Genomic DNA, 12,506 nt, shown 5'->3' on the forward strand with positions numbered 1-12,506 from the left:
GTAAGCAAAGAAGGTGCTTATTACAGATCTGCGAGAAGAAAAATGGATTTACAACAGCCGTGACTGAATCTGTATGCTAATTTGCCCGTGAGCCTTGGCATGAGGCAATCCCTCAGATTCCACGAGACAAACCTCCACCTTCCTCTGATGGCCTTGGTGTACACGTCACACTTCACACCATAAAAATAGCAACCCTTCACATCCCAGCAAGAGCTCATGACACGGGTACATGCAGATGTGAAGACTCGTGGACTCAGACGCCGCCGAGATGAAGACAGAGTCGCGTAACGACGTGTTTATATTTGGTGGTAGCATTCGTAAGGCGACGGGATGCTACAGTGCACAGCTACGTGAGCCTGCTCTTTAAATCAAAGGTAAAAGCTTGGTGAAGTGCCAGGTCATGTAAGTGATGTATATAATAACACGTCCTCTCTCTCTCTCTGCTGGTAGTTAAACGTGTTGAGGTTTTCTGATGTACACACTTAACAGTTCTGGCTCCGCTCAGACACTAAAGACGTGAATGAAATTTCATTCATGGCCATCCCAGAAATCAGAACTGACAAAAGCAACGTTCATTCCAAATGTAGCGTCTGGCTCACCCCCAGACAATGTACAGACCTCACTATTTCACCATTCATTGAATAATAGAGCCTGTGAAATGTTGACAGGTCTGTGTGGGGATTATCCTGCCGAGACAGTTTTTCTGGAAGTGTCTGTTTTTAATGCAAACAAGATTTAGTCTCGGGGTGTAGGAATGGAGCAAAATGAAACCAAAGTCATCATCGTGGCTGATATACGAGGGGTTTCTTTTGTAATTTGGGTGAACTGACCCTTTAAGTACAGGTCATTTGCTTTCTATTGCCTGATGCATTGAATGTCAGCATTATTATAAAGATCAGGTGCCACGTGACAGATGACTGATTCCACCCCGTGATAAAGTAGTGGAGTTAGTGAAATGTGTCGCCGCTAGAACAACACTGATTGGCAGACTTATTAAGAAGCTCAGGTGCGTGCTGGTTGGGGTCCTAATGAATGGGCCCCGGTCGCGTCAGATGCCCATCAGGGTACAATGGGGGGGTGGCGGTGGGCTGTCCCCATCAGTCACTGTGAGGTGGGGGGGGTCAGAGGTGACCCTGGCACCCCATCTGGTTTGGAGTGAGCTGACAGGAAGAGGGGGGGGGGTGTTGAAAGGAAAGTGGCGATGTTAGTTAGCGGTTGGGGGTCGGGCACACGTGCACGGTGACACACACACACACACACACACACACACACACACACACACACACACACACACACACACACACATGCGTGTTCTGTCTGTCTCCCGGGGGGGTCGGGATCAGGGGTGATCTGTCACACGGCGCACCTCCATGGTAGCAGATGGACACACACACACACACACACACACACACACACACACACACACACACACACCTCGTGTCAGGGCGAGGCTGGCAGGGTCCTGACCTGCGTGACCAGGCTCGCGGACCCGGCACGCATACGGGCCAGGGGCCTGGGGGCAGCGAGATAGACAGAAAGCTGATTGGCAGCGCGGGTCTATAAACACATGTAGTTTACCCAGCTTTTAAGCACACCAAATTGTGTTTTTAAGATAAGCTTGCGCTATCAGCCTTGTGTTTGCCACATACAATGATTGTTGTCTTTGAAAGGAAAAAGTCAAGCTGCTGATATGGAAGTGTTTTCTGTTTGGGAGGAAGCAGGTGCTGGTGCTGTTGGCGCTGCAAGCTTGGATGAGGAAGGACATAGATGGCTGGGCATGGCTAGTTCCAAATTAACATGGATTGGCTCACCTGCTGCAAACTGTGTAATTTATATCCCACATCACGGACTCTAATTCCTTTGTACTTATTTCATGAGTAGTCATTTTGTTTTTGCTGTGAGGCGGTAAAAGTGGCAGATGGCTGAAAACAATCCGTACCTGTTTTTCCCTCCCTTGTGTTTCTCACAGCGGTTGTAATCATTTTAATGCTTGTGTGGCAAATGTGTCTCGCATCTGAACCTTCGGCGGATGTGACAGGAGTCCGGCCCGTTCTGCTCAGTCCGGGTCTGTGCGGCGTTATTCCTCAGCTGAGCCTGGACGTTTTAAAGGCAGACCCTTCAGTGCCGCAGCCTGTTTTTTTTTTTCAGATTGTGTTTGTTACCTGCGTTCCCAGGCGCCTTTCGCCTCATTTGTTTTTAGGAAACCCACAGCGTCGACATTCTCCTGATCAATTCTACATCAGCAACCTTCACCTGTGATCTTTCCTTCCTTATCAGTGGAGATTAGCCTTCTCCTCCCATTTACCACCTATCACTCCATCTGTTCTGTGCTACACACACACACACACCACCACCACACACTCCATCGATACATGTGATATGTACACACAGTCGATCAGCTTGAGTTGAAATCTCTTCACTCTCCATTTACCTATGAATAAGTCACACCCGGCTTCACGGGCTCGCAGACACCTATAAGATGCGCAAGGCAACGAATCACCAGCTGCCAGCTGTAAATGAAGATGTAACTACTCCAGGCCACCGTGTGCCTCCGACGGTGCCACTTAATCCCGCAATGGGATCTAATGTGGATGGACACACTCTGATGGAGAAAGACAAGGACTAACAAACACGTCTACTCCAGCTAACAGTGAGTGACACAAGCCAGCGCTCTGTCATCCATGCAAACAGGCCAACATGCCAAAACATACAGGCACAATAATACACACAGCAACTTCTGTTCTAAAGCAAGAAATCTTTTAGAACTGCTGCCAAACTTTTAATGCATAGCACAGGGTTAGTGAACATTTTGCCAAGATTCCAGGCTCACGATGTCCAACGTAAACACGCAGCTCGCAGCAGTATAATTATTGTCAGTGTCTTGCCATGCAAGTAGATATTTCACTTGATAAGATGACACTTTAACCTGCTGATAGCGCGACGGATAACATCACAAGATCTCAAATCAGTACTGTAAGTCAATAATTGATCCTCTGGAGACCATGACTGCACAACAATCCAGGAGTTCCACTGCTGACAGACACACAACTAAAAAGCCCTCTACTCCCTCCCCCATCAGTTCCTTTGTCCCCGTCCTTCCTCTGTCAGTGTTTGTCACCGTCGCCTCCGTCTGCAGAGAGCAGTGATCACTGTTAATGACAGACGGGCTCTAATTAGTCCACACTAAACAATTAACACAACAGCAAAAAAACACATTTCAATGCAAATCACATCCTGCAATGATAAAGTGCTGCAACAATATCAATGAATATATTTGCTTGTAATTAGAAATACCTTCCAGGATATTGGTGTGTGTGCGTGAGAGTGTGTGCATATTCATACAAATAACTGTATATGTGTGTTGTCTTGATAAATTAAACAGCCTTTCTTTGCTCTTTAGTGGGCTTTTGTGCCACTGGCTCATTAATGCTCATAGAATTGCTATTTCAGTAATGGATGTCTGAAAGTAAAGCCATAGAAACTACAATTAAATGAGGCTGAATAGGGAAACAGGATACACTGAAATAGCTTTCTCCGCATGTCTCTCTCTCGCTTTACTTGACAAGTTTTTTAACACGTCGTGTTTATTATTTCCAATGCTAAGACGATCAGTATCTGCACTGAATCAAATAGACCCCGAGAGCTCCTGACGGCGAGCGCGGAGCAGGAACGTGGCGGGTCTCCAAGAACAGCACACAGCCACACCAGTTGCGCTGTATGTGAAAATACATCCAGCCTTGAATTGCAATTACGCCGTTAAGAATTACAAGAGGAAGGAATTAAGTCGTATTAGTCCATCTGTCATTTATGGGCTGTCAGACCCTAGAGAACATCTTCTCTCTGTTGGTGATTTGGTATGGTGAGCCCCTCCATATGCATCGCACTCCCCAGATCCCTCCGTCACGGATGAAATGCTGGACGCCAGCATCCCAGCAGCGTCGTATGATGTCTGGCTAACAAATTAAAGACAGACAAATGGCATCGATCCTTCAATGCACTGGCTTTGTGTTAATTGCCACAGAGAAAGTAATGGCTCTTGGCTAAATCGCTGCTAAAGGCTGTTTGCAAGTAACAGATCAAAGTTCCCTGGTGGAATGGAACTGTCTACAGAGGCATTTTTCACTTTCAGCCTCGCTTTCGTAGCGACGGCGTGATGGGAAAAACGGTGCCGGTGACACGGTAAATAATTTGTCATCTTCGGTTGGTGATACTGTACGATCGGCCGCGGCTAAATTGAAATGGTTTCCCCCGTCGTAACAATATAGCCGCTGACGGGCCTGCTGTAAAGCAGACAACAGCAGAAATGTCATTCCCAGCGAATGCTCCTGTACTTATCTGGGTCGGTCGCTGGCGAAATATGTCACCTTGCTTTGACCTGCAACCGTAGATCCTCCCTGTGGGCCAGTCACTGGGATGTATAAAAACCCAGCAGGCCAGATGTATGTGATGTATCTGGACAGAAGAAAAAGCACTTTCCCATGCAGTCCATTACTTACTGCGGAGAATGCGCATACCGTCACGCACGCTTTCCGCCATGTGTGACACTTCATTTGAGACGTAACTTTTCATGACATCACAGCTTTCAACGGCGGTTTCAATAACAGTTGTGGATAAATATCTCTTTCTACGAGACTGAACTGGAGCCAGCACATGTCCTGTAAATGATGTTACGCTGTCCACATTATTCACGGAGCGAAAACTGTAAATCTGACCCACTTATGTATGATTATTCTTATTATTAGGTTGCTACGGCGCACGGTGTGCTGATCCATGTGCCAGTGTGGAAAGCCTTCGCCGCTGCCAGCGCCTGATCAGGAATGTTCAAACAAGACTAAACACGGAGCGTTGACATACATGTATGAATAATTTTTGGAGGTGGTCGTCACGCTCACACTTTTCGCCATGACTCGTATAAATGTGCTATAAAGATTTGTGTCCGTGTGCAGATGTTCAGATGCAGATGTGTTTTTTCTAAACACTGAAGGGCTGGGTGTAATTGTAAACATTTAAAATCTTGCTTGTGATACAGACAAATAATCATGGAGCTGTAGGGCCGAAAAAATGAAGTCCATTTTAGTAAGAGGAGGTGTATAATGTTCCATTTGAGCCAAACCTGAGTTGTTTCCATCTGGATCCCCGAGCCTCCAAATGGATTTTACATTGTCAAAATTACCACTTTGATTTTAGCCCACATTGACTTCATCCCTTTAAGGGCTGAAATCACTCTGCCTTTCCCTCTCTCCGTCTCTCTCTCTCCATCTTTTTATTTCATGTTTTGCATGGCATCTCCATTTTGGCCCTGTATTCCCATTTTACCCCCCCACCACCGCCGCCCCCCACCATCCCTGTCTCTCTCCCCTTTTTCTCTTTCTCCATTCTCTGGAGTAATTGCATTGATAGTGAACAGTGCTGCTAATTAATTATGCAACAGCTGAAAATTGAGGTGAGAGCGAGGGATGAGAGGAGGAGAGATGAGGTTTTGTGCCAAATGGTGTACTGTAGAGAGGAGAGAGAGCGGGAGAGAGAGAGAGAGAGAGTATGAAGTACTTTGAGTTAAAAAAAAGCCAGATGGGAAGCAGAACAAAGAAAATGCAGAAAAGAACGAGGAAAGAAGGAAGATGAGAGGCGAAGAACGTATCAACTCCGAGGTTATGTCTGTAACGAGGATCTGTCAAAATGTGGAGATCAACAGCACGCAGGCACATCAGGCCTCTCCTACAGAGGAAGATTAGAAGCAGGGATGCAAACAGTGGTGGAAAAGTCAAGGGGAAATATCAGCATTCCCTGCTATTACCTGACACAAATGTATTTCTCCTGCTTAACACTCCAGAGAGAAACTCCCAAGAGACTATTAGATCTGATAGGCCTGCTAGGGTCAGGTTCAAAAGTGCTAATGCTGATTAAAACCGCGGAAATAAAGGCTGAGATAAGATTGTCTTCGTGAAAACATCTCTCCATTCCCTGTCTGGAGGATTTGCACAGTTGCTTGTAGCTCAGCTGCAATGGTATAACTATTGAAGGTGCTCATTAAATTACACAGACCCAAGACCAGAAATAGGTCTTTTCTATTAACGCACAAGCACTAGCACAAGAGTATGCATTCATAACTAAAGAGCAAATGCTAAGATATAAAAGGTGTTATTAAAGTGTTTGGTCAGAAATAGCTTCTTCTACATCGCCCCACTTTAATGCAATGTTCTTTATAGTTTTGCAGGAATTGTTGCAGACAGTAGCTACAGCTGACACCTTCAACATGATTTTCCTGTACAGTATTTATTTGTGTGGAACACACATGGGCACTAGGTGGACACATGTGGCGGGCTTGGATTTTTACGTGAAAAACTTTAAAACGCAAAAGGTGCTAGAAGTTTACGAACTCATCAACGAATACACAGCAGAGCCAACGTGACTGAAAGTGCCCGAAGGCTAAAGTTTCTTGCTCACGTTCAACGTGATCACACGTGGTCAGCTGACTGATTTCAGAGTCGCAGCTTCTGTATGTGCACCAGGCTCAGTGGAGATTAATAAAAACAGAACGTCTGCCAAGCAAAGAGCTGCACATGTTAAAAAGGGCCATTATCCCGAGAACCTTCTACTCCACGCGGACCCCGTCTAATTCCAAATTTAAAGGAAAAAAATAAATAAATATTGAATTAGTGAATTCTATTTAAAGTTCCTAATCTGTATGCACAATGTGCAACACCTTCTATTAAAGCACATGTTGCCCAATCAATAAGCTAGGCTGGATAAATGAGAAGCATGAAAATGCAGAAACAGATTCTGCTCCATAATTGGAAAAATGCTGGATGAAGGTGATAAGGCTGTTTGCTGACTTGCACTAACGTTAATTTGTCACCGAGGCGAGCCGGCAGAAACACAGAGCGAGGCTAAATCTACAATCAGGTTCTATTGCGTGTGTGGCCTTATAAAAGAATGAACAGAGGTCAAAGGTCATTGAATTGCGGCTTCCGAGTCTCGACTGAAATGTGTCATCCGTCCTGATCTCTCTAGCGCTCATTCTATTCGTGCACACACCATTCAAGGTGCTTTTCAGTATTTATTTGCTCTTTTGCGTCGTCTCACTTCGTGCCTCACCTCCGTTCTCCCCGCAGACTCTTCCTCTTCCACTTGCCTTCGAATGCCCCCCCCCCCCCCTCTTCTCGCTCCCTGTCTTCTCCATCTCTGCCGCCCTCTCCAGCTGAAGTGCTGGCTCGACTAATTAAAAGCCTTAATCAGGATTCATAATTAGGTCTAATCAGTGCCTTCTACATCATTCCCTTGCATTCTTTCTTCGCTGGTGGTGAAGGCCGAGCTGCTTATGAAATAATTTAGGCAACTTAATGTGTCCAAATGCAGAGCTGGGAGCAGGGCTAGAGTGAAAGGGAAAGAGAGAGGAACGTGATTAGGACCGGGCGGCTGATTGCTTCCCCTTCCTCCCTCCCTCCCTCCCTCCCTCCCTCGCCCTCTGGTTCCCTACTTCACACATTCAGATTTGTTCTCTCACTTTTTCCCTCCCTCTCTGCTGCTGCGCTCGTTTCCACGTGCGAGCGGTGCCCTCGTGGCAAGGCAGTAGTGTAATAAAGCAGACAGCCTTCCAGATTACAGCTCCCTCCTGTACCTCCACTGCAAGCACCTGCTTCATTACAGCTGAGGCCACAGCACTAAACCCTGCAACGCTCCCGCTGCTCTTTACTGCCTTCTGTCCACCTGAGCTCTCATCTGTTAGGATTAACACCCAACACAATACAAGGCAGAGCGGGAAGCGACAATAATTATTCATTATGCAAAATTCCTCGGCATATAAGGCTACTGCCTCCCGGTTTATCGCGCATCTCTGTGCTCCTCTCATCGCTTCTACTGTACAAAGTCGGAATGTGATCCCACTGGAAAGAAGCGGCTTCGTTTGAGTTTCACTGCCGTGCGTTGCTGTGGCTCACGGAGGCCGGGCCTCACACAACGCTTCTCCTGCGCCTCTGTGTCAGCGTCCCGCTGTCGGAATGAGGAATTGTTCAAGAAAGAGCGAAAATTAAAGCGCCTTCAGAAAGAAAACAGCAAACAGTAGGAGTCTGCAGAGAACAGATTTCAGCGCGGCGCTTATTCTGTGCCCTTTGTCGGTGCTGTCAGAGGCAGACAATTTACAAAATATATACCAGGTGCCCAGGTAGGTGCTCATGCTGGGGGACACACATGTAATGGCAATTAAGATGACAATGATTTTCCAGCCAGCCGTATAAAAATTTGTCAGAATTGTGACATGCATTGTTCTGTGCGAGCTATTAGGCTTATAATGGAGTGGTTACCTTGACGACCGTAAATCAAGCCAGGTAGTGCAACAGGATGAGGGTTACCGAGGGCAAAGAAAAGCTAGAAGTGGTGTCATTTTGTGAAAAGGTAGCTTTTATATCAAAGGGCGTCCTGTAATGCCGTGCGAGGTGGTCTCAGGCGCTGCAGTTTTCCAGACTGCACTCGTCTACTGTAAGAAATCATAGGCGCTTAACACACCTTGGAGTAGAAACCAGTTTTATTTTTACACAATTTTTAAAAATGCTCTATGCTCTACGTTTGCCTAGGCCTAGTCGTGGCTTCGCTTTCATTATTTTAAAATGCTTTTCATTCAAAACTCAACTTTTTTTATTTTTTATTTTATGGAAAACGTAACAAAAGTCTTCAGGTCACAGGATCAGCTGGAGCCAGTGGAAGGAACGGAAAAGAGCTGCATGTAACATCATTTTGCAAAAGCAATGGGAGCTGTGGCTGCGGGGACGGTGGGGAGCCTGGCCCTAATAACCAGCAGGCCCAGATAGCATCGCTTGTGTTTTCCCCGGCTGGAAATTGGTCACAGAGGCAGTCAAGGTCGTCCACTGAGAGACAGTGTCTGGCTGAGGAAAGATCAAAGAGGCCGGGACCCTCCTCGCGACGAGATAAAGGTTGCCATCGTCTTCCTCCGTACGACCACCTTCCACCACGTGACCACATGAAAGGGTAGGTGCTCGCTTTAATCATGCCCCCGTCCATGCTGGCCATTAAAAGTCCCTCGTTAATACAGGTATAAGCTCTTTTTACGGCCGCGCTAGGTTGTGTTCTCTCAGGAAATTAGGCTTGTCAGCAAGCGAAGCTACTGTATTTAATAAACAAACAAATGTGTAGTATGTTTACACAGTACAGTACAGTGACTTTTCCTGGGTGGTGGGCAAGTTAGCGCTAGCCTGCAGTCTAGCTAGCTCCAATCCAGCGAGCTTTAGCCTGGTGAAACAGCAGCACTGTCTCAGTACAAAATCAGGCTAGATATTTAAAGATGACAAGAATTAGATATAAGTCAGCTACAATGATGGACAAGATTAGACATTTTTTGAGAAACATTTTTACGTTTTCCCTGTTGGTCTCAGCCAAAAGTCCAAAGTTTAGAAAGTGGACACATGTTAAAATAAGAGTTTGTTCAGTCTGTGTGAGTTGCGTCCACTCCTCTACAAGTCACTGTAAAATACACCAGTGAAATACCTGTCTGTGTATCTGAGTTAAACAAATTTGTGTAAAACAAAGCTGAACGTCCTCGACTGCGAGGATTTACTGTGGGATTATTGTATTACACTGACTGTCTTGTCGCTGGGTGAAGCTAATAAACTGACAACTGAGGCTAAAGTGCTCCACCTTGACCAGCTAGCATTAACATGCAGCTCATCCTTTACACTTTAATTAATTGATCATTTAATGCCCCAGAAGTGGCCGTTCTTCAGATTGAGTACGTATTATACTAAATTCAATTATCTTGCTAATCCATCAATCATTTTACCTAAGTAAAGTTTTAAATGCATGACTTGCACTTTGAGTATTTTTGCGTGGTGGTGCTAGTCGAAGCTACAGGATGTGACTATTTCGCCGCCACCGCTGCTCTCTCTTCTCGGCTTTTATTAGTAAAATGAAAAACAGTACTTCTGAAATGAGATCTGGATGGGGCACAATGCAGGTCCACTCCAGGCAAAAGGACATGAATCAGACCCCGTTCGGATAGTCCTCCTGCCATCTGGTATAGATTGGTTGAAAAACGTCATCCAGAAATCATGAAGTGTACCTTTTTTTTCCCGTCTAAATAATTTTGCACAGATCCTAAAAGCCGCTCTGCGTAGACGCTTTAATCATTAATTTATGTCTACCAAATTAGGAATGCAGAAAAAAACTGACAGTGGCTGAAAGGTTTAAAAGAGAGAGTGTTTTCAGCACATGTCCTGTTGTTTCGCTGCAAACACAGAGGGCAATAAAGGCTTCCACTGTCCATAGCTGTGGGCCTTTTGTTTATTATATCTTTATACATTGGAATTAAGGCTAAAATGAATAATTAATGTTGAAATGTTAGACATAGCCTCAGTGTTGCTGCGACAGGGGTCTCAGCAGCGCTGTAGGTCGGAGCACAGAAGCAGCGCTGCGTTTAAGCTTTGCTCTTAAACGCCTCTGTGGGAATCCTGGAAAACGCGGATGTGCCGGACGGCGGCTGTGTTCAGAATTACCAATGCGAGCCTTTTATTGCAGCGGGAGGGGAGGGGGGCGGGGGGCGCGTGAACCGAATGCGCAGCTCGCCCGCCACAACACAATGCAATGCACCAGTTTAAAAATTCAAATGTGCTTTTAATAAATGCATGAGGGCTGCACCTGTGGCCACTTTGGAATTGCAGTGAAGTAATATTTACAAGCCTCTCGGTGTACGTCTTTTGACTTCACGCTGGGTAAGGCTGAAACTAATGTAATTTTGATGAATGCAAACTGAATTAATGCGTGCCCGCATTTTCCCCGAGCACATCCCGCACTTTGACTAAATGCCACAAAATGCCATTTTTTTTTTAAATTTTGCTGTGTTTGTAGTCTGTTACGGGAAGTTAAGCACCAGCGTGCAACTATAAGCCCAAAGTCCAAACCGTTCCAAGGCTGCAAGTGAAGGGGGTCGAGTGTGTTTGTTTGTTTGAGCGTCTGAAAAGTCGTTCTTCAAGCTCCCGTGAAAGAGCAGGAGCCACGTGACGCTTCAAGGTGGCCTCCCGGCCTCACAGCCGTCTGGGCGCTCATTTCCAGAGGTATTAGAGGCCTCATAACACGGTGGGCCATTAACGGCAGAATAATATCACAAGTTGACCCGTGACATTCACAGCAGCTTATATCACGCTGCTGATGGATGCTGGCTCCACGCGTGGCACTCTGTGCTGGAAATGAACTGACACGGAGGGAGAAGGGGGTGAAATCCCTCCATCTTAAGCCCCGCTGGAGAAAACAGCAGAGTGGCTAAGGGGGAGGTGGGGGGCGAGAGGGGGACAGAGAAGCCTTGATGCAAACCGAGGAGAGAAGGCTACAGTAGATGATGGGATAATGAGAATGGAGGGAACCATTTTTTTTGCCACGTTGAAATCGACCATATGACATTTCTTGTTGACACGGTGTTGTTTTTGAGTGACAAACCAGTAGTGTCCTCTACTCCAATCTTCTTCTGTGACCTTTCACCTTTTCGGCTTCCACCTTGCAGCCCTGTACCACAGTCTTCCCTCCCTGCATCAGTCTGCCCAAATCTACAGTTAGTTTCCCAGTTCAAGTGGCAGCACGACCAACAGTCTTCCCCCACTGAACTTTATCTCCCCCCTCCAACATTTTCCAGCCATTTCCCTGCCATCAATTCACCTCCCAGCAGCAGCAGATGAGTCAATGCCCACCTGGCCTGCAGCCATCATCTATCAGCCAGCGTGAATCACACACACGCCTGCACACAATGAATCTGTGTGTGTTCCAAGGGATACACGAGTACAGTCACCGCTGTGAAGGACTAAAATGACAGCTTCAGGCCTCGGGGTGAGGCTGAACTTCGCTATGTGTGCGCATGTGTGTGCGTCCAAGGGGTGTCCATGTACATGTAAATGCAGTTATCGTTATAAATATGTATGGTAATGCACGGAGGAACGTCGTGAATAAAACATGGGGGCAGGTGATGGTGCCTCTACAATACTCTTTATGGATGTTAATCTCTGAGGCCGTTACCTGGCTGTGATTGTGAGGACCCTCACAGTATCCTGTTCAAATGTCACTGCATTCTGCAGGTGGAGGTAAAAATGTGCTGCACTACTTTATGTTGGGCTTTAGATTACAATCACAATGACTTTTGACTATATGCAGTTCGGTCTGTAGCAGACAGATGCGTAAAAGTTCTGCAGTCTAATTTAAAGTTTCCATGAGAACTTTTACCAGAATTAAAGGGCAGATATAATAACAAGAATAATAATGTTTTGAAATATCTGATTAACATATCATTCGTCTGTCTTTTCTAATAAATACAAATATTCTTTATTATATTTTCCAATAAAATCTCAAGTTTATTTCTTTATTCAAAGGTTATTTGTGATATTGTATCTAAGGTTTTGTCATCATCAGAGTAGAAACTGAGCTCCTTCAAAGCCTGTAGTCAAAGGAAGTGAAATAGACTACGGTCATTTCCCGACTACAAGCTGCTACTCCCTTTACTTGCTCTGAACCGGCTA

At 45.8% G+C, this 12,506-nt stretch overlaps 1 protein-coding gene across 3 annotated transcripts in view; it reads left to right on the plus strand.

Annotated features, from left to right (window-relative positions):
- The window catches only part of serpinh2 (serine (or cysteine) peptidase inhibitor, clade H, member 2), an 89,736-nt gene that overhangs the window by 53,865 nt on the left and 23,365 nt on the right, over positions 1–12,506 (plus strand). For 2 of the 3 annotated variants that reach the window (XM_055504870.1, XM_029136860.3), the window contains exon 3: positions 8,665–8,982. The exons of the other annotated variant lie outside the window; for it this stretch is intronic. In XM_055504870.1, coding sequence (XP_055360845.1) covers positions 8,975–8,982 — 8 coding nt within the window. In that variant the 5' untranslated portion in view covers positions 8,665–8,974. The remainder of the gene's footprint in view (positions 1–8,664; positions 8,983–12,506) is intronic. 3 annotated transcript variants of the gene reach the window in all.

The sequence above is a fragment of the Betta splendens genome, chromosome 2 (genome assembly GCF_900634795.4).
Source record: "Betta splendens chromosome 2, fBetSpl5.4, whole genome shotgun sequence".
NCBI lineage: Eukaryota > Metazoa > Chordata > Actinopteri > Anabantiformes > Osphronemidae > Betta > Betta splendens.